The 21,914-nt window shown below is 39.5% G+C and overlaps 3 protein-coding genes across 5 annotated transcripts; 1 reads left to right on the forward strand and 2 right to left on the reverse strand.

Moving 5' to 3' along the window:
• On the reverse strand, positions 1–8,081 carry tpst1l (tyrosylprotein sulfotransferase 1, like). Of its 2 annotated transcripts, none has more exons than XM_058627054.1 (6): positions 7,932–8,081; positions 4,542–5,177; positions 3,328–3,486; positions 2,955–3,208; positions 1,638–1,839; positions 1–959 (listed from the first exon to the last, which is right to left on the reverse strand). In XM_058627054.1, the coding sequence occupies exons 2-6, from the start codon at positions 4,947–4,949 to the stop codon at positions 924–926; spliced, it is 1,059 nt and encodes a 352-aa protein (XP_058483037.1). In that variant the 5' UTR covers positions 4,950–5,177; positions 7,932–8,081; the 3' UTR covers positions 1–923. The 2 variants fall into 2 exon arrangements, with proteins under 2 accessions (XP_058483037.1, XP_058483036.1); XM_058627053.1 differs by having other exon boundaries at positions 7,839–8,081.
• A 600-nt stretch (positions 8,082–8,681) lies between these two features.
• On the reverse strand, positions 8,682–14,227 carry crcp (calcitonin gene-related peptide-receptor component protein). 2 transcript variants are annotated; one of them, XM_058627056.1, is made up of 7 exons: positions 14,077–14,227; positions 13,500–13,536; positions 13,307–13,405; positions 13,102–13,196; positions 12,501–12,558; positions 11,583–11,741; positions 8,682–8,947 (listed from the first exon to the last, which is right to left on the reverse strand). In XM_058627056.1, the coding sequence occupies exons 1-6, from the start codon at positions 14,082–14,084 to the stop codon at positions 11,595–11,597; spliced, it is 444 nt and encodes a 147-aa protein (XP_058483039.1). In that variant the 5' UTR covers positions 14,085–14,227; the 3' UTR covers positions 8,682–8,947; positions 11,583–11,594. The 2 variants fall into 2 exon arrangements, with proteins under 2 accessions (XP_058483039.1, XP_058483038.1); XM_058627055.1 differs by lacking the exon at positions 8,682–8,947 and having other exon boundaries at positions 10,779–11,741.
• Positions 14,228–14,323: 96 nt separating this feature from the next.
• Positions 14,324–21,865, forward strand: asl (argininosuccinate lyase). Its single transcript, XM_058627049.1, has 16 exons — positions 14,324–14,453; positions 14,537–14,731; positions 16,304–16,387; positions 17,252–17,308; positions 17,395–17,492; positions 17,569–17,646; positions 17,750–17,827; positions 17,946–17,998; positions 18,378–18,440; positions 18,536–18,650; positions 18,791–18,875; positions 19,614–19,673; positions 19,777–19,860; positions 20,473–20,553; positions 20,889–20,995; positions 21,214–21,865. Exons 1-16 carry the CDS (start codon positions 14,439–14,441, stop codon positions 21,356–21,358), a joined length of 1,398 nt encoding a protein of 465 aa, XP_058483032.1. The 5' UTR covers positions 14,324–14,438; the 3' UTR covers positions 21,359–21,865.
• Positions 21,866–21,914: the final 49 nt, after the last annotated feature.

The raw sequence follows: 21,914 nt of genomic DNA on the forward strand, positions 1-21,914 counted from the left end.
TTATAAAGGTGACATTTAGGGCATTTTTTTTTATTATTCATGTCCAACAACATACAACAATTACAAATTCTCAATTCAGAGTAAACATTTTTCAGTTTCCTGAATGGCAAATGGTCAACACCAAAATAATTTATTAAGAAAATAAATGTACATCTTTAAAAAATATACAGTCATTATGCTTCCTGGACACTGACTGACATCTCAGTAAGTAAAAGGTTTGTGTCAAGACACATTCACATTTGTGGAGAAGCCATAACCACCGGCACGCATGCTGAAATACTTGCAGGTACAAGGTGTAAAGATGCATTGAAATGTCTGTTCACTGTGAAGGACACATCGGAGAATGCAGAGAGAAGCAGTGAACCTCAAGCGGTTCAGATACAGTGTAAGGCCCGGTTCACACTGGGTGTGCATCGTGGATGCAATTTGTTTGTCTCCCCACACCATCAATATGATTATGACTTAATTTTCTGATTTATCATAAACAGAAAACGTCAGATGATTTATATTTACTCAGACAAGAGAGATAATCTGCACAGCTGCTAAAATTGTAATAAAAATATAATATTAATGTTTTTCATTCATTCAGCTAAAATTACTGTAAAAGAGGCAGTTTTAAGTAAAATTGCTGCTACAATGTCAACACGTGAAGTGTGAACACTTACTTGTTCACATGGAAACCGAAATGATAACACAACCACAGCTAGTGTGAATCAGGCCTAATTGATTTAAACCCAAAACCCCTTTAGGAATCTGGATTTTAACGGAGCCAACACTGCACTCAAGTCTTAGTAACAAGTCAAAAATACACATGGGACAGTTTAAAAAAATGTTCATATGAGATGTAATTACTGAAGAGCTGGTCTGTTAAAGGTGCATTCATATCGTGGAGCCTGGAAAAAAACGGATTTTCCTCCTCTTCCTTAACTGGAGTTTGAAGATCCGGCTGTTTTCAAACCCTTAAAAGAAAGAAAAGATTCAGAGTTCACTGATGAGTAGAAATTAAAAGTTAATTTGCATTTGAACTCAAATGTTTCCGAATTTGATTCCAATAATGATCATCTGGTTCCTTGTTTTTTTTGGGGTCATCAAATACAGAATTTTTCCCTGCTTTTTACTTCAGATTTATGCATTTACTGTTTGTTTTACATAACAAGCATACAAGATTGTGATTCCTTTAACATGATGTGATACATTCAGTATATCTCAGTACAAGTAATCAGAAATAATAGTATGAACTAATTTGCTCCTTTAATAATTTGTAGTGTAAATTGGGTCTTGGTGGTTTGTCCTTACAAAGTAGGTTGCGATATAAAAAAGTTTGGTAAACAATGATCTCGATGAGTTATAATGGAGCATCACATTGCTACAGTGTAGCCTGACTGAGAATTTGGATGATTACATGTGCAGTGCTTTTATTATACATTGTTTATATATATATATATATATATATATATATATATATAATACCTGTTTTTTTTGTTTTATATCATTGTCAAGTCCACACTGGCGCTGACACAAAACAAGCAACCTGGGCTCAAAAATGGAATTAAAAAATACATTGCTTCCTAAATTTGAGTGTTTTACACCGTGTTAAAAAAAAGAGAAAGAAAACGTCCCATTTGTCTTAATCTCACCTGTGAGTTGTTGAATGGTGATGCCAAGGGCTCTGATCTTGTGTAGTTTGGTGGGTCAGCGTGAGGGTCGTAACCAAGACGAGACAGCATGGGTGCAATTTCAGCCATGTCGTTTAACACATCAGAGGGAATGTGTCCCACCCACTTGGACAGGGCGTCTGTATTGACCGGCTTAATCACCTGATCTGTCGATCGCTCGACCCTGTACGGACACAAACACCACCATCTTTTATAAAGAAGTGGAAAATCTCACAGGCAAATTAGCCAATACAGAGCCAACACAATTTGCCTAAATAACGGAATCTCTGTATTTTAGAGATTGTGATTTAAGTTAAGTAATGACACAAAGTCTTCAGTCTAAAGAAAATCAAGATAAACATAAGACTTCAGCTCAAATGATTAGTTCATGAAAGCTGAATTAAAGTTGCCTGTTACCACTTTAATCAATTTAATGTCATTGATAAGCAGAATTATGCCAATAAAACTGCATATACTTTGGACAAAAATTAAGAATGAACAAACTTGAAGCATTTAACAAAATTTCACATTTTGTATCTAAAATGATGAACTGACAAATCAAGAAAAAAGCCATAAGCATTAAACAAATAATTATCTACAATTTTGTATGGTGATGATATCTTTAACATATTGCTTTATCGCCTGCACACAAACAAGAAGGTTTTGCAGCCATTTGACATGTGTTTTGAGTATTTTGGTTTGAACTTACAGTATAAGGCTAAACAATCATTAAAGTAAAAATATCACTGCTCCACATGTTATCCATCAGTCATTTTTTTTCACCTGACCTGCACCTTCGTGTTGCTCTTGTCCTGCATCATTGATTTCAACTTGCAACAGTAGATAAAAATAGGTAGAACAGGTAAAAATATCTCAGAGGTCACTGACTGGGGTTTGATTCCTGAGTCTGCTCTCTGACTTGCTGCTGTGGATGGATCAATCTACGGATCTGAGTTTTAAATTCCTTGTGTCACCTTTCTTTCACCCACATAAAGTACTGTCAAGAAGAAAATGCATGTAATTCACTGGGACGGTTATTATTTAATTAAATCTGCTACTAGAGATGTATTTTTTTATTATATTGCTCATTAAAAATTTTTTTACCTTACAGTGCTTTTCACATTTTTCTACCATTGTGCGTCACCTGTTGTTACCGTGTTTTGATTGCTCATTCTGTGAGATGTCAGTGGGGGTCTATATATATACAAATGTATAATGTAATGTACTAAAGATTTTTGTATGTAGGATTGTTTCATTAAACAGCAGTGCAGGTGGAAATCTTACATGGCACATACTCACTTGGACAGAGACACACCACCAGCCTTTCCAATCAGCTCTTCGTGGTGCAGCACTGACAGATCCCACTGCAGGTCTAGGAAGTGAAGTAACTTCCTCATTTCCTCCTCCGGGTACAAGACAAGTTGCTCATAGTGAACAGGCAGACATCTGTCTTTCCCGGCTGCCTGACACTGGCTGAACATGGTGTCTACTGCGCTGCTCCACTTGGTCAGACAGTCCCTGTAGCTGGTCAGATCGAAGCCAGAGATGGTGACCTGTGAATGGAGAGATCATATTAACACAGGAGAGATACACAGATATTGGAAAACTCAAAATGGAACTGGCGCTGGAACAAACTTGTCAGGTTTGTCCTGGTAACAGTAAACGAGTGTACCTTGCGTGATATCATGGAGTGGACCGTTGCCCGCCCATCTCGTAGCATGAGCACAAATTTTGCTTTAGGGAAGATGCGAGCCAGGTATGACAGAGACTTCAAGGCAAAAGGGTCCTTATTGCAAAGGCGAGGTGCAGGTTCTCCATGGCCGACTATCACCTAGAAACACATATGGGAAAACAGTGATTATTTTAACAAAGCTATGTTCTTCAGAACATAGCACTCTTGTTTTGTGTTTTTTGTTGACAACCACTTTGTGTGCTTTTACTTGCCCCCTGGAACAAATAAAGTTTTATTAATTGAACTGAATTGAATTCCATGACATTCAATTACACATTCTTATTGAGACTCAGAATAGTAATGCTTGGTTTTACTTTTAATGTAGATTAACACTTATTTATTTGAACAATTTGTACAGCTTTGAACACCTTGGGCTCTAAAAACTGTGACCGGCTTGATTTACCTACATTTTAGGATGAGAAAACTTGAAAATAAGAAGTGGATAAATCAATATTATTGTTATTACTTCATTAACTACCACTTATCCTTTGAGCTGAAGGCTGGATAGTGTGAGGAAGCCGGAGTGGAAAAACACAAGTACATGTGAAACCAAGATTCAGACAAAGAACCTCCTTGTGGTGAGACACCAGTGCTCACCACTACTGTGCAGCCCTATGACTCAATGTGGATCATTTAAATCTATTTACATATAACGCAGCAAATACGGCCTCAACAAGCAAACATGTTTGCAGATTAGCAGATGGATGTGTGCGTTTCAGGCTTAACTCTTTAACACAGACTGCATGACGCAGAGGTCAACTCATATGGCTTTTTCTGTGGCCAAGTTTTATAAATTAGGGCAGCAACTGGCTGATAAGTGATGCCAGTTTTTTGGCCCATATACTTAGCCAATTGTGTTTTTTTCCCCTCCATTTAATAAAATATATATGTTTAATGTCAATAAATAATAAAATAAAAATCGCTTCACTTCAGTAACCTGTTATCGAACAACATGTTCAGCCTTTTCAAAAAAAATAATGTATAAACTTAACAGGTCACAACAGAAATACATTTTTTTACTGACATTGCAATTTTTTATTTGTAATAATTGGACTATTAATAAATAATAATTGACTAATGCTGATTTAATTTTTTTTTGATCAGCCCAACAGATAAATTGGTCTACATCCAGCATGAGGCACTGACCAGCTCACCTCTAACAAGAACGCTCTCACCGCTGAATCCAACACCTGGTCAGTGACGCCTGCCTCATCCAATCGTATCCTCTCTTTAACAGAGCGACTCCAGGTGGCCCGCATGGCCAGGAGGCGAGGGATCACTCGGGTCTCTTCACCACAGCGCACGGCATTGTGGGCATCCAGCATGACACGCATGAGTGTGGTGCCGCTCCGGGGAAAGCCTCCAATAAAGATCAGTGGTGTTTCTTCTGGGAAGTGTTCAGGGAGGGGCAGGCTCTGATTGACTGAGCCCAGGTTGAGCTCCATCCATCGGTGCCGGTGGCTTTTTTGAGGGCACTCGATCCCACTCATGCCCAGGTAGAGCAGAGACACAGAACAAAGGAGCATGCAGCCCAGCAGCAGGCTTGACCTGCTGGTCCTCATGGTGGCTGGGTGCGTTTGGAAGTCAAGAGGGCATGAGAATTACGGGGATCCTGCTTGACGCCTTCAATTTCAGTAAAAGGCAGTTGATGTAGTTTGACAGTCAGAAAGGGACAAGAGTGCAGCTGAGATGCAGAGAGGACTCCTCACTCCTTGGTAGGTCCAAGTGTTAGAGAGAAAGATCCAGGCTTGTTCCATTCCACAGCTGACCATTTCTTTTATCCATTGTCCCTACAGTATGGAAAACAAGGAAGATTTGCACCAGAATTAGTTGATACTATTAAAACCAATTTGTAAAACATCTTACATAATTATTTCATGACTTGCTAAGCAACAAAAAAACATTATTCATCTTTTTCTAAATGTCTAAAACTGCAAAAACTAGCCACTGCCCCTCATGAACGTGCTACTGTAGTATCAGCAAGAAGGGTGCGATGGTGGCTGCTGCATTATTTTGCCAAGAACACGTGCACACACTTTCAAAGGATCGAAAATGCATCCACTCTGTTAACAAAGATGCAATTCTGCAACTTCCCTCTGGCAGGCCACAGACTCTGAAGCCATATCAAAATTCACTGCGGCATGAAATGCAAACACACTCCGAGACAGTGTATCTGCAGTCACTAATTACAACCTCCTCATGTTTTCATTTGTGCTGACAGTTTCTGCCACGTTGAAACGCAGAGCCATTTGTTTATGGTCAGATTACCACACAAGGCTTTCATGCTACTTCCCCCCTGTATCTCCTAAGATGTGCACATTAGCAGTTTCATTCCTTTCACTATTATTACTATGACACAACACACAAGTCTTAAAAACAAACTCAATCCTCATAACTCTGACTTTAATAACTCTAACAATAATAAACATTATAGTACGGAAGCCACATTTAAAGTTCTACAACCACACTAATTCATAACACAAATAGCAGGTTTCGTAGGGAAGCTAAATGCAATATGTCCCCTTTTCATCTTGTTTGAATAGATGTGAAGGGAGGGTCACATCTGGACGCAACGTGGGAAAACCTCATCTCTCCGTGCAAGAGTAGCCTGCCCATAAAATTCAGACTGACCATCAAAGCAAACAGGAAAAACAGCTGGAAATGAGGACGTCTCGACCTGGGAGCAGGGATACTTTCTTGAATGCTGCATTAATCGTGCTAAGTCCAGTGGTATACACAAGCTTTATGTGTAATTGTAATGCGCTTCTATGCAGAGATTAAGCCACTTGGAGATTTAGGCCAATGGTTTAAGATAGGCTTTGCTGCACACAAGGTTTTATACACATTATGAATAAAAGAAAATTGCCATGAACAGTTCATGTATTACAGAAGAGGCAAAAACAATAACTTTTAAAAAAATTGAAACATTCAGACAATAGCTATCTCTTCAGGTCAGACACACAACTAAGAATTTAGTTAAATTGGTCACTCTAAATTGACCATAGGTTTGAGTGTGAGAGTGAATGGTTGTTTGTCTCTATATGTGGCCCTGCTAGGATAAAGCGGTAGAAAATGGGTGGATGGTCATGGACGGACACATCAACCTACAAAATTGCTAAAATAACATCAAAGGACCACAAAGCCACGTTCCTTTCCTTGCAAGAATATTTAATCACTACTTTAACTGTTACGGTTGTAACATTACACTTCAACAAGTAATCCTGTATTAATCATTTAAAGTAACCTTAAACTAAGTTAATGCAATACTGGCTCCTACAAGGAAGTATTGACTTCCTGCCAAAGTCTAACAAAAATATGCAACCCTAGGCTAAGGTTAATATTTTGATATATTGTATTACATTTTTTCATGTGTATGAGCTTTTCTATGCTTTCTGCTGCTTCCTCCTCAGTGGTGGGGAGAAACTGCATCTGCATCATGAACAACTGATGCCTTTTCACTGAACAGGCTTTGTGCACAGTGGTGACATATGTAACCTACAGGTTGTCAAGAAAGCCTTTTTGTTCCTCACAGTCAGGAGCAGTGACACTGATTTCCTGCTGAAGAAGGGAAACAGTGGGCGTGTGCAACTTCCACATTTTACCTTCCAGAGAAGCTGGGGCTTTTACTGCTCTTTCTGCACACAATTAATCACACAATAATCAAAGCATGACCACGTGTGGGGACATTAAATGAGGTATTGCACTGGTACAGACTCCCAGGCCCAAAACTCCTGCACACCAGATAAGATGTTTGCTAGGGCTGCAATCGTTTGGTCCATAAAATGTCAGAAAATGTTTGACGTGTTCTCAAATGTCTTGTTTTGTCCACAAACCAAAAATGAGGTCTTTGTTATGAGGAGCAAATTATTAATTATTTAAATAACACTCAAGCCAAATAATCAATTATCTAAATAGGTGATGATTAATTTAGTAATTGATTAATAACTGATTAATCAAGTATTCGGTTTGGCACTAATGTTTGCTGTCAAAATCAAAAACGATTTCCTTTCCGCAATCATCAAACTAGGTCTTCTGCTTTGACTATTTCATCAGATGAAGGAGAAAAAACTAAATTGGCCAGAGATCCATATCTTCCATATTTGTCGACTAATACTGGCACGTAAATCATGTTGACTTTTGTACAAACTAGGTGCAAAGCTACAATATCACAGCAGCCAAAGATGTGTGTGTTACGGCAGATTAACGGGATTATGAAGCGAAGCCCAGCAGCCACGAACATCTGGCCTCAATTCAGGATGTGTCTTGCCTGCGAAAAAATGTACCCGCGGCGGTCAGCCTCCAGGTGAATGACCTGTTATCAGTCAAACCCACCGTGACAGGACCAGCGGGCAACACACACCTGTCACTGCGTCCTTTAAACCCAAAGTGTCACACGAAGCTTCGCTAACAAGCGTTTTTTTCTTCATAACTGAACAATTGTGTTCACTCACCAGTGTCTGCGAAACTGCCCAAATCTCGAGGAAAAACACTACTGACATACGAACGAAGAGCGGCTCTTTCCGCACAGAGGTGACGCGGTTTACCTTCATGAGGAGACGCTACCGGTGGAGGTCACACAGCGGAAACGTCTGCGCCATTTCGTGATTTAAAAAACACACACATACACATTCACCCTGAAGTTTGTACCGTCTCTGTCGTTTAGGGGGGAAAAAAACACAGTGAGCGCGAGCACGAGCGCAGACAGGCAGAGCAAGTTGAGCGCTGATTGGTCGATGGGACGCTCTGAATTCGACATCGCATCTGTCTGGAGGAATCCGATTGGTGTGCGTGTTAAAGGGCAATTCCGCCGCTGTTTCCTCCCCTCCTTCACACTGGAGGCTAAAATTACTTCACCTCATTGATTTGTATTCTCTTGATTAAAAGCCCACAGGGGAAATTCAATCTCAGCATGGGATTTAGTTTAGGTTACCCGTCTTATTTGATTCATTTTGATTTTATTCTTCGACAGATTTTTATTCACATTCTTTATGTATGTGTGGTTATAAGTGTGTATAGCTTTGTTTATCTCCACTTACATTTAGTTATGCGCCTGATACCATAATGCTGTCACAATACTTTCCCATGCATATCGACTTGATAGAGACAAATTGTCCCTCTGCCTTTCAATTAAATTTAGTTAGATACACGTTATTCAAATAATAGATTATGATATATTAATTTTTATTAATTTCAATTTGCAAAGCACTTAACTTGAAATGGGTCATTCATTTAGTTTGGGGTGTACTTTGATAAGAGACTGTATATTACTATTACTAGCACTATGGTAGTCTGACTATTGGTTTTTGGTTTCTTGATTTTATTTTTCACAACAAAACACGAAAGCAGTGAAACAACAATAAAGACACACATCGTGCAGGAGATATTCAGAAAACCCTTAGTGGAATCTCTCCTCAATATATCAAATATCAGTGAACACAAAAGACAAGCAGCAATATCATTATTCAAAAGGTAAGCAACATAAATCAAAAAAGAAACATACAGCAAGTAAAAAAAAAGCGTAATACTTTCTCCTATGGATCTTCATGACAGATTGCGGCCTCTGTGGAGGAGTAAAAACACAACATGACCACTAAACAAGAAACATGAATGATGCAACAAAGCAAAACATTTAAAGTACAACATTGTTATTATTGTTATTGTCCTATACCATAACGAAATAATTTAACTTTTCCTCCACTGCATTTATTTTAAATCTTTAGCTACATGTTAATGTGCAATGATAATAATAATCCTCTTTATGTATATAGAACGTTTTAAAACACAGTGTCAAGGTGCTGTGCAATAATTCAAATCTGGAATAATAAGCAGAGGGAAAGCAAAGTTGGGCATGAGAAACTGAAGTATGTGAATAAATCAATTTTCTATCAGCCTTTTGGCATGTAGAGCAGATTTACCTTTGGTATTTAAGTGTCTTTTATATGAAGTGCTGTAATTATACTTACGCAAGTAAAATCTAGAGTTAAATGTAAGTGGATAGACTTGTTGACCACAGGTCCATATTCAACAGAAAGGAAAACAAAGGAAATTTCTTCAAAAATGAAAACAGAAATGTGTCTAATTTACACAGTTGTTTGGAAAAATCCAGCTGATCTCTACAAGAGTTGCTGCAACCATTGGATTTGTTTATTTGTTGTGTTTAATCTTCTTTAGAGATTCTCTGTCAGATTAGATTTGAAGTGTTTGTGAAGTGTAAACATGAGATTTGAATCTGGACTTTGGCTGACTTACTCAACAGCATGAACAGACTTGTTCCTAAGCCACTGCAGTCCCCCCCCCCCACACACACACACATACATTTGGAGGGTTGAAAAGTGAACCATTACCCCAGTTGTGTGACCTCTGGTCCCCTCTTAATCCAGTTGCATTTAGCCTTCCTACAATTCACAGCAGTCTTATACCCTATTCCCATGATCAAAACAACCATTTACAGGTTTTAACCAGTATAAATGTATTTATAGTATATGGCAATTATATGGCTTTTAGACTCAGTGTGGTGTCCATGGAGCCATTCTAACATGAAGGTTTGCTGGGTTTTAAGTTTTATCAAACTATATTTTTACAGCAGTTTTACAGTTTACACACAGAATTACAGTAATTGAGGACTGTATCTATACATTAATTAGGTTAAAATGTGTGTGTGTGTGTATGTATAAGATACCTGCATGTGTGAGTAAAAGGCATCGAACATAACATATAATCTCTATAATCTTGCCTTGACACGGTGTTATGAAAGAACAGGAAATGGATGTAATGTATTAACAGGAAACCCAAAAGAGAAAAGTATGAGTCTAACAGAGAGCACATCCTTCCTCAGTTATTTCTCAACATCCCAGAACAGAATAACAACCTAATCCAGAGCTGTTGAAGAGATCGTGGTTTCGTGCATCAGCCTGCAGTTTGTTATAATTGTGTAATATCTGTGGCTGCAGAACTCCAAATCTGTAACATCTCACAATGATGATTAAACCACTCCTAAATAATATAATGACCGATGCGTTATGTTTACGGGCCTCCCACTGGTGGTTTCATTTTAATGTTGCATACACTGACCTACTGATAATCCAGAGGAAAAAACGGTGACACCGCCATCAGAAAACCTTTAGATTGTAGCAATTCAGCTTCAGTTTCCTCGTCTGTGATGCTGCACCACACAAAACCACAAGTTCCCATTTTTATATGTTGTGCAGGTGTTGTTTAGCACATTGACATACAGAAAATGTCTTCAGGTCTTTATGAAAACAAAATGTGGCATTGACGTGCTTGCTTGCTGAACGTGTTATTAAAAGGTGACAAAAAGCTGCAGACGCACTTCTGCTGCTTTTAAATCTGTCTCCTGTCGTTGTTATTAAAAAGCCACTCTAATCCTGCTGTCTGACCAACTGAAAGTTTAATTGCATGAGTGACACAGTATATTATATTGCTGGAAATCATCCATTTTACAAAAGCACTTATTTTGAAACTGGCACCTAACATTAAGTCAGAAACCAAAAATACAACATGTGCCTCGGCAGGAAAATGACTGTATGTGATGTGAAACAGAAGGTAGACGAGTCGGGTACAAAACAAGTCTTTGTGTGACTCACTGTCCAAACATCTCATTTATGAAAGTGTGCACATTTGATCTCAGTCACCAGTGAAATCATAACGTGCTCATTTCCTTTAAGGCTGCAACTAACGATTGATTTTACAATCGATTAATCTGTCGGTTATTTTCTCGATTAACCGACTACTTATTTGATCCATAAAGCGTCAGGTGTTGAAAAAAAAATGTTGGTCAGTGTTTCTAAAAAACCTGGAAATGATGTCTTCATATGACTTGTTTTGTCCACAAACCAAAACGATTTCTTTGTTATATGGAGCAAAGAAACCAGAAAATAATCAGATTTAAGAAGCTGAAAAATCAGAAACCTTGTTTTAACTATTAAAAAAACCCACAACTCTCAAACTGATTAATCAATAATCATAATAGATTAATTAAGTTGTTGCAGCCCTGGTTTCCTTCCATTCATGAAATGAGTCACATTTATGTGAATATTTTGATGATCAGGTAAACTGAGCCATGGTTGGGCAGCCATTTTGGATCTTCTCTGTCAGCAGTTCGACAATGATTCAAAGTGACCCAGGAAAATGCAACCAGTCCAGTCCTCTAATATTTATGCACTCCAGTTCTTCACCCGTGGGTCACGTCAAGATTGTTCACCACCTTCATCCATCTCTTCTTCAGCCGGAGCTGCGTTTACCTGCTCAGGGTCACCAGGAAGGATGCCTGAGACTGTCTGGATGAGTTCCTCGATCTGTTCCTCGGATAAACGCTCCTCACTCTCTTCCACCAACTAAAAGCAAGCAGGAAAAGAAAAACACAACCATATTTGTCTGTGTCTGTGAAAAGGTCTTCCATTTCTGCAGAATTATTAAAAAGGCTATCTAAAAATAATAATTAATCCAATGACAACGCAAAAGGGGCCACTTATTGTGCTGAACCTGCACAGAATTAGAACCTGAATGTACAGCTTTTTTTTTGGCTTTATGGGGTTGTATTGAGGTTAATGCCGATTCAGCTCGTCATGTACAGCCTTTATGTTTTGGTTTAATTAGCAGGCTGATGTTTCATTATCAGCAAAGAAGCTCTCTGACACATTATGCACTGTACGATCAGTACCAAATAGTATTAGTTCATAAATTTGAGTTTAATGTATGTCAAGCTCCTCCCTTCAGTTTTAAGGAGCTCTAAATCCTGTTTTCTGGAAGTAATCATGGAACAGTACGTCAGGCAAGTTGTCTGATTGCCAGTTTTAGTCAGACAATGGCCTTAGCTTGATTAAACTGTGCATGTAAAAGTATGGCTGATGCTTTGCACCTCAGTGTGTCCAAATATCACCAGGGATTTGATGTATGAAACCCTCAACATCTGTATGCCTTGACACTTATGTTCTGTGATCATGAAACTGATACGCAGCCAAATGTTCTGAAAGTTTCAGTAACTGACACTCTGGACACCAATACACCATACGCCAGTTAAAACGAGATAAAGACAAGTATCTTATACAAGGTACTGTAATAAGTTAACCCTAACTGGTGAAAGGAAAACTTACAAGTTGGATTTCCACTGCTGTCTGCGGCCGGTGGTTCAGGAGGTGCAGTTTCTCCGCCCTGAAGATACAAAACATTATCACCACTGTTTACATGTTATACAGAACAATGCATACACCGTACACAATAAACTGTATGCATCCACCAAATACAAATAGCAATAGCAAATACCATCCTAAAAGTGGTTTGTTCATAGGGGTGGGAATCATAGGGTACCTAAAGATACGATACGTAATACACGCACTGTCAAATGAGTTGATACAATCCTGACGGAGGCAACAGCAACAGTGTGCTAGTAAAGCATGACGGCTGCAAACAGGTTGGTTTCTGACTGAAAACACAAAGATGCACCCACGAAACATTTCAGATGTTAATTCTACTGCTCACAAATCCAGTAATTCAGCAGTTTGACGGGATAAATGCTGACAGTATTGCTTGACAGAGCCTGATTTCAGATGGACACAGCATACAAATAATGTTGAATCCTTTCTGTTCATGAAGAGTCAACACATTAAGAATAATAACATCATCCACAAAAGTTACCAAATGTTATGCACTGCAGCTTTAAAACGTGAAAATCTGTCTCAGTGTGCTCATACTAACTTGGTCAGTTTATGAGGCATCATGGTGGTGAGGAACTCTTTGACCACCTCTGGACTCTGTCTGCTGCATGGCGTCTTTGACAGGTAATTGAGTGTCTGTGATGAAAAACATATAAAAACAACTTTTGCTAAAAGTGCAAATGTGACACATCAGGCAAAAAGAGGAGGTTAAAGTCAGTAAAGTGAATTTGAGGATGTGAGCCGACCTCATACATGATGGTGTTTAAATTCTGTTGCCCGGAGCTGTTTTTGTTCTTCCCGCTCTCTTTCCTTTGTGCCTTCAGATCTGTTAAGAGCTTGAACACCTGCGAAACACACAGATGACCAAATATGACAATTAGGTATTTTTTCATCTCCTCATTTAAAACATAGAATGTTGAAGGGAGATAGAGAACATACCTCGTAGTTACTGAGCATAGCAGCGTTAGCATTTTTCCTGAGAAGAGAAAAACACAACGCTCATTATTTTTGACCTTTGAAAAAGTTGAACCAAATAACTTAAACTCATGGGTCAACATTCTCACTCTCAGACTCTCAACCACACGTCACAGTCTTCATTTAGTGAGCTATATATGTTCATGTGTTGCTGAAGTCACATGATGACACCTGAGCTCTCTGGTCACTGAAGGAAGGAGGAGGTGTGGCCGAAAGCTCTGAACTTTGTTTTGTGGCAAATTGTTAATGCTGGGGGTTAAAGGGATATAAAATTGTAATGAATAGATGGATACACAATGTTGGCACGAAATGCATGTTCTTCTGTGACTGAAAAAATGGTGAATCTTAACATGATTATCCCTACATTCGACCACAATCGGACTGAAGACACTTTAAAATGCGTCATGGAACCAGCGTTTCCCACAAAGTGAAGCCATTCTTAAGCTTTAGCCAAGCTTGTCCCTTTGTGAAACACTAAACATTACAAACAACATAATAAACATACGTCGATAACAAATATGCAAAAAATAAAGAAACTTACACTTCCATTATGCCAGGCTTTTAGGTTTGGTCCGCTGTACATACTCGTCCGTAAGGAAACGGTAGTCCAGGTCAAACGTTCCGCCAGAATCAAACCGCGTCGTTTGAAGTATATCGAGAAAAAACCAAGAACAAAAAAATCAATGAAAATATTTAATCATGACATATATTTTTTTATTTACTGAACACATGGATGTTTTAATGAGAACTTTTCCACACATAACGCAATACGTCACGTGGCTCTTTTAAAGTGACAGTAGGAGCGGGTGAGAGGGGGAACGCGACAGTTCTGTCGTCTGCTTAAAACCAGACTGCAGGCTCGATTGGGTTCACCCGGGTGATTTTAACGGAGTCAATACAAACATGGCCACGTCAGAGGTAAGAAGAACTGGCCTCAATGTAAGCTGAAGGGAATCATGATCGGTGTAAACAACTCTGTCTCCCTTGTCTTGTCTCATCAGGGAAATAAACTGTGGGGAGGTCGTTTCGTGGGAGACATCGATCCGATCATGGAGAAGTTTAATGCATCTATCGCTTATGACCAGAGGATGTGGGATGCTGATGTAAGAGGGAGCAAAGCTTATGTGAAAGCTCTGGAGAGGGCGAAGCTGGTCTCGACTGATGAGATGAACCAGATCTTACACGGAATGGATCAGGTACTCCCACTTTTCAAGGTCCAGGGCCGGCCCAAGCCTTTATGGGGATCGATTGTTTTGTTTTTTTTAACCTTAGAGGGCACTTAAGTCACAAAAGTGCACTAGTATTACTTCATATAATTCATATGCATCTTCATATTCAAAGTGAAGCACTAAAATCAAACAAGTAAACCAGTTTAATGACATTCCTGAAATCTCAAGCAAGTTCACTTTGCTATATATATTGTGACTGATAGTTTTATTATTTGCATACAAAAATAGAAATCAGAAGTACATTTACACATAAGTAATTTGACTTGGTGTTTTGGTGCATTTAAGTAGAATACAATTAGAAAGAGAAATACAAAGCTAAGATGCAAAAAATGCATAAAGTAACACATAATAATTATCAATTATAATAAAAACTAAACAAAAACAGTCTGAAACAATGACAATATTGTATCCATCCAGAGTGTAACACTATCAATGATGTTGTCATAACTGTTAATAAGTATAATTCATTTTTGCCATAATTTGTTTTACACGTGGAACCTTTTGTTTTCAGTTGAATGTTTTGTATTGTCCTCGTTTGTTCTGTCCCTTTCTGCTGTGACACACCATGGAAGAGGAATTTCACACGTGACTGACTGTTTTGTTTTTATATGCACTTTTTGCAAGAAATTTAATAGAGATTGCGTCCACAGCCCTGGCTTCTTGTTCACTACGTTCATTTTGCATGTTAGTTTGGACCTGCACGCAATGTTTTCATTTTCAGCACAACGTAATCCTGTTTCCAAGGCTCTAGTTGTGCTTTATCTCCATAACAAGAGCCACTCCCTCACAGACAGTGTATAAGGTGTAACTATGACAAGCTCTCATCCTCTTAGCAGCTGTGAGACCAGTAATTGTGTACGAAGATGTCTATTCTCTAAAAAAAGGAAAAAGTTTAAGCAAACACTGTTTACTGACTTCAGCTATAATGTTTGTGATATTTTGCCAAAATCTATAAAGCTCCGAGCACTGTCAGTGTGATGTGTTTGAGCTTCACTGTTTGTCCAGGTTAATAGCTGACAATGTGCCAGTAGGGAAGAGTGTGTAGGTGTTAACACATCATGTGATAGACGTGAGCTGCCAAGTGACGGTAGTCACTCTTTCACCCTGTGCGACACAGTCACAAGCCAGGTTTGGGCAGGTCGTGTTATCATAGCACACTTTAGAAAGTACTTATAGCACGCAAACCTCCGCCAAGGCCACTCAGGATACCACAGTGTTGATACACACTTCAATGTCTTTTAAAATAATCCTAATTCTGGATCCAGATCATAATCAATCCAGATCATTTCCTCAAACTATCACCTACAGTGCTTAACACATTTATAAGACCACCTGTCATAAAAATTAGAAAACAGAAAGCTCTCAAAAACTTATGTAAGAAACTGAATTCACCTCGGGCTGATCTCTGAGAAGCTAATCTTTCGGTTGAGGAATGATTACTAGTACTATTTCAGCGTCTTTCACCTAAGTGATTACACTAATTTTGCTTATTATTATTATTATAAATCAATGACAGTTTTTGTCTCTCTACTTCTACAGATTTCAGAGGAGTGGTCCAAAGGTGTTTTTGTTATCAAACCGGGAGATGAAGACGTTCACACTGCTAATGAGCGCAGGCTAAAGGTGAGGTTCGTAATCCTGTGGGAGTGAATTCAATTATATTTCACGTCAGAGCTGATTTGTGACAAGTGACATTTTTGTGAATGGAGGCTGCTGTCAGTGAAATCCTTTTGTGAAAAAACACGTGTTAAATAGTCCTAATCCAGTATTTTGGTCAGTGATGGGACTCTCTCGGTCTTAAGCTCGTAGTATACTTACAGGGTCAGCGATATGTGACGCAATATGCGTGACACTACTGTATAAATGTAGGAGGAACATTTTAAGGAGTTATTATCAGCAGGAGTCAGCAGTTTGGGTACTGGTGCTTCTCTCTGCGGTGTGAGATTAGGCGGGAAGGGAATGACAACAGCAGCAATGGACAGGAAGTCCATACGTAACAGATAAAAAGTAGGGAAGTTGTTAAAGCTGCAGTGTGTGACTTTGGGGGTGATTTTTGTTGTCAGTATTCCGCCTCATGTCTTTGTGAACAGAAAAAATGTAACAGTATTTGCCACAAACCTTGCATCCTTAGTCAGATCTGACTGAGGGAGCGTTTGTGTGATTTATTTATTGCTATTATTTTTTTATTGTTAGTATTATTATTATTATTATTATTATTATTAATGCTTTATTTATGCTTTATTCATTTCATTATTTATTTTTACTCCATTTGTCCATATTATTTTGATTGAAAACAAATCTAAAAAAAAAGGTTACCCACTACAGTTTTAAGTAATAAGGGATAAACACATCCTTATTTTTTGGATTTGTTCACAACAAAAGAAGAAATAAATGGATAAAGTTTTTCTTTCTTTCAGTTAGGATCTATTGCTGATGGCAGTGGTGAAATATTGTCACTCACAGTCCTCTGGCTGCCTCTTTTCTCAGGAGCTGATTGGTTCACCCGCGGGGAAGCTGCACACCGGCAGGAGCAGAAACGACCAGGTTTGTTCGAAACCACATTAAAAGTGTCACCACTGCGTTTTTCTTTCAGGACGCAGTCTGTGCATTATTCTCTTCTGGTTGACCAGGTGGTGACTGACATGAGGCTGTGGCTGAGAGATGCCATCACGACCCTCACAGAAAATGCCCTACAGCTCGTGTCTACCATGGTGGAGCGAGCAGCAGTGTAAGACAAAGACACAGTGGCACATGAAACCTCACATTCACACTTCTCTTAAAACGTGTTGCTTTCTGTTTCTCAGGGAAATTGACGTCCTATTTCCGGGTTACACTCACATGCAAAGAGCTCAGCCGATAAGATGGAGCCACTGGATTCTAAGGTGACCGCGAAACTTTTCAGTACAGTGCAAGTCTCCCACCTTTTCTACTCACACGATGTGTGGCTCACTCCAGTCTCATGCTTGTTCTTCCATGTGTTTGCAGTCACGCTGTCGCTCTGAGCAGAGATGTGGACCGGCTTCAGGAAATCAAGAAAAGAGTTAATGTTTTACCCCTTGGCAGGTAAACTGTGAACACACACACACACACACACACACACACACACACACACACAGTCACTGCCTCACAGTGTCTGATTTTCACACAGTCCGTTAATGAAATGGCTTCATGTCGTTTTCAGTGGTGCCATCGCTGGAACACCATTCGACATAGACAGGGAGCTGCTGCAGAAAGGTACAAAAACAAAATCACATTTTAACCTAATTAAGACACGTTAATATCTGAATATTTACCTTAAAAAGGTCCAGTGTGTAGGATTTGGGGCGCGTATAACAACACAAGTTGCAAATAATATTATATTAGAGCGGGAGAAGCCAAGAAGGGTCTTTTTTGATGGAGACCTCCATGTTTTACCATCATTTTTGTTTATATTTAACCAGAGAGCCACTGTATGGAGTTTCTCACATACACTGAGTTAGGGAGGTTGACGCAAAACTTCAAATGTGTCAATGACAGGCTCACAGGATGTTTTCACTGCCCCCAAGTGGCCAAACATGTCAACTGTTGCAAGTTGACATGTTTCTGCACCATTTCTCCTTCTGTGCATGTGCAGAGTTGGCGTTTGAGGACATCAGTCTGAACAGTATGGATGCAACAGGCCAACGAGACTTTGTTGGTATGTAAACGTTATTATTAGAGATAAAGACTGGAAGAAAGATTGTATTTAAAGTTGCCTCTGTCTGCGTTTTCGCTGTGTTTTGCTTCTTAAAGCCGAGTTCTTGTTCTGGGCTTCTCTGTGTGTGACTCACCTCAGTAAAATGGCTGAGGATCTGCTGCTGTACAGCACAAAGGAGTTTTCCTTCATCACACTGTCCGACGCCTACAGGTCAGCCTGCGTTTTATTCTGTAAATCACAGTTAAGTCGCTCATTTTGTTGTATTTGCAAAGCTGCAGAGCCTAATATTCCTAACCAATTAATGCAATTCAAATAATTCTACCCGTGTGTGTGTGTGTGTGTGTGTGTAGCACAGGCAGCAGTCTGATGCCCCAGAAGAAGAATGCTGACAGTCTGGAGCTCATCAGGAGCAAAGCAGGTCGCGTCTTTGGCCGAGTAAGAGTAAAACATAGACTACTGTTCTCTTTTCCTCTTTTTGAAATGTAATGTTTTGAGACTTCAACCTAGGGCAGTTAGTGCAGCTAAAGTGAAAATCCTTTCCTTCTGCTGTGTTTCTCTTTTATTGACGTAAGAAGAGGTGATTCTTTTTGTGCCGAAAAAGTAAATAGGGCAGTGAATTGGCCCGATACAGGGATGACGATACAACATGTTGGGATACTAAAAAATTATCATTTAAACAATAAACAAATAAATGCAGTAGGAGAAAATTCAGGATGGGAATAAGTATTGTTATCGGTCAGATATCACATGCTTCACTATGCACTGTAAAAATGTAAATACAAATCAGCAAAAGCATTTTAGCTGAGTCATGTTTAGGCTGTTTTTTCTTCTTTTTGGGAGATCATGTCACACAGCTGGAGAACGATGTCTTTGAAATGACTCACAAATGTGTTCTTAACAGCTTCAAAGTTCATTAATGATATAAAATCACGGTGTCGGACTAATATCAGTATGGAGTTTGTGATATCGTAACGGACAAAAAAAAAAAGGGAAAAAAAAAGTGTCCCATCCCGACAGAAAACCATGTTTAAAATATTTGCCTATCAATACTAGAATCCATAAAGTCTCTCAACAACAAAAAAGCAGCAAAAGTGATTAACGTGATCGATTACCTTTCAGAAATAGACCGTTTTCATCTTTAGAATCACATTCAAACTTCTGTCCGTTTTCCAGTGTTCAGGTTTCATGATGACAATGAAGGGCCTGCCCAGCACCTACAACAAAGACCTGCAGGTATCAGCGTTTCTGTGCCCTCACTTCACATCCACAAAAATTCCCCGCGCTCTTGAACCCTCTTTTTCTGTCACACCGTCCATGTGTTTGCTGCCCTCTACAGGAAGATAAAGAGGCCATGTTTGACTGCTTCGACACTGTTCATGCCGTGCTGCAGGTGACGTCCGGGGTCATGTCAACTCTGCAGGTCAGAGGTTCCCCGTTAATTGTGAACATTTTGCTGTTTGCTTACTGTTACGTAAAGTTACTTTTTTATTCCCCCACATAAAGACATTTTAAAGACGACACAGTCCACATACATTACTGAAGTAGAACGTAAAGTTTTTACTTTACTCTGTCAAGGCTGTAACGCACTCAAACACAGTGTGGACCCAAAAGCACAAGGCAGGGGCAGAGATCTCAGTTCGAAACAGAGGAGTTTTTTTTTTACTCTTGGTCAGACAATAAATCCAAAACAGGGTCAGACGAGCGTGAGTCAGGCAGGGAACAAGATGAAGCGGAAGTGGAACTCCAACAAGGAAACACACACATGACGCACAGGCACAACACAAAGGGAGGAGGGCGTGTTTAAAGGAGCATGAACTAATTAACACCAGGTGCAGACAATCAGGGAATCAACGAGACGAGACGAGACAGGACAGATGAAGTGCAGACAGGAAGACAGAAAGACAGAAATTCACGTGCTTGTTTTAGGACGAACGTGTTATGATGTTACATTAACCTATGTGTATATTCTTTGTATATCTGGGGCGGGAATAAATAACGCTGAGCGACTTTTTGACCATGCTTTGTGTTTCAGATCAACCAGAGTGTGATGGAAGCGGCTCTCAGTCCTGACATGTTGGCGACTGATCTGGCCTACTACCTCGTCAGGAAAGGGGTGAGTAGATGAAAGATGTGGTGTCAAATCTGCATTTAACTCATTATAGATCAGTATATAAATCAGTGTTATCACATGGTTTATGGTCGGGGGGGCGCTTCAAGCTAAAATACTAGTCGGCAATCTCTGGGTTTTAATTATTTCGTACTCATTACTCAGTGTTACATTCATTCATTCATTCATCTATGCCAATCCCAGCTGACATAGAATGAAAGGCGGGTTACACCCTGGACAGGTTGGAAGTCCAACCCATGGCCACATAGACACAAACAACCATTCACTCTCACACCTCCAGTGAATTTAGAGTGTACAATTTGTGTTTATCTTTGTCGTAGATGCCTTTCAGAGAAGCCCACGGTGTCTCCGGTAAAGCTGTGTTTATGGCTGAATCCAAAAACGTGACACTGAATCAACTCACCGTGGAAGACCTGAGTGCCCTGAGGTGATTGTCTCTCTCTTCATTAACAAATAAACCAGTGGTTCTCAAACGTTTGATACCAAGTACCACCTGAGGAAATGCTGAGCTCTCAAAGTAACACCGTTATCAGTTTGAGAACCATGGACATAAACATCTGCCAAAAATCGATTCAAATAAAAATGTCTCTCTTGTACCATAATCACCTCCCTGTGCTTGTTCCCTGTGCTTCTCGTGTTCCGCAGCCCGCTGTTTGGCAGTGACGTGTCGTCAGTGTGGGACTACAGCAGCAGCGTGGAGCAGTACAGCGCCCCTGGAGGCACAGCCAAGAGTAGCATCACTGCACAGGTGGAGCACCTGAGGAAGTGGCTTAAGAAACAGACACATTGACCATGGCCTAATTTTACCCTTAGAAATGAAGAATCAGGTTTACTGCCACAATTCATCTCCTTCCTTACTCAATCACACGCCTAAACCACATTCAGTGATTTTTAGGGACTTCTATTTTATATTTAGAATTTGAATGCACGTTATAGACTTATAGCAGAATTTTTGGCTCTGATTTTGTCGTATGTCTGTCTACTGTCTGCGATTGTCAGAATGGTAAATGCAAGACAATTTTCTGTGCAAACAGACAATAAAGTACTATCTTATCTTAATGAACGGTCAAATTAAGGTCAAAATAACCTGTCCAGGGTGTAGAATCTCAATCTCATCAATTTTGAAGGAGCCTCTTGTTTAGGGTCAGATTGAAGTGACTTAATTGCCCATGAATTGACTCAACACCCTCCCATGTTTCACACGGTCACACGCAAACAATGAAATCAAGACCAGACTGATGTAAAATAGGGGACACAAAAGCAAACAATAAAGACCACTTGTGTTTTTCCAGCCTAATGAGTGGTGATGTCATTTAATATATATCACATTTCCCCATGTTGTCCCT

The sequence above is a fragment of the Solea solea genome, chromosome 4, assembly GCF_958295425.1.
Source record: "Solea solea chromosome 4, fSolSol10.1, whole genome shotgun sequence".
Taxonomy (NCBI): domain Eukaryota; kingdom Metazoa; phylum Chordata; class Actinopteri; order Pleuronectiformes; family Soleidae; genus Solea; species Solea solea.

Bases quoted from the DNA above. Each gene is read 5' to 3' on its own strand.
- tpst1l (XM_058627054.1), bottom strand. From the start codon at position 4,949: ATGAGGACCAGCAGGTCAAGCCTGCTGCTGGGCTGCATGCTCCTTTGT. The intron at 1,840-2,954 runs GTGAGTATGTGC...GTGTCCGTACAG, and splicing joins GGTGGTGTGTCTCTGTCCAA to GGTCGAGCGATCGACAGATC. The intron at 960-1,637 runs GTGAGATTAAGA...CTTTCTTTTAAG, and splicing joins CACCATTCAACAACTCACAG to GGTTTGAAAACAGCCGGATC.
- crcp (XM_058627056.1), bottom strand. The intron at 13,197-13,306 runs GTCGGCTCACAT...TTTTCATCACAG, and splicing joins TAAACACCATCATGTATGAG to ACACTCAATTACCTGTCAAA. The intron at 11,742-12,500 runs GTAAGTTTTCCT...GCTTGCTTTTAG, and splicing joins CAGCAGTGGAAATCCAACTT to TTGGTGGAAGAGAGTGAGGA.
- asl (XM_058627049.1), top strand. The intron at 17,828-17,945 runs GTAAACTGTGAA...TGTCGTTTTCAG, and splicing joins AATGTTTTACCCCTTGGCAG to TGGTGCCATCGCTGGAACAC. The intron at 19,674-19,776 runs GTATCAGCGTTT...TGCCCTCTACAG, and splicing joins CCTACAACAAAGACCTGCAG to GAAGATAAAGAGGCCATGTT.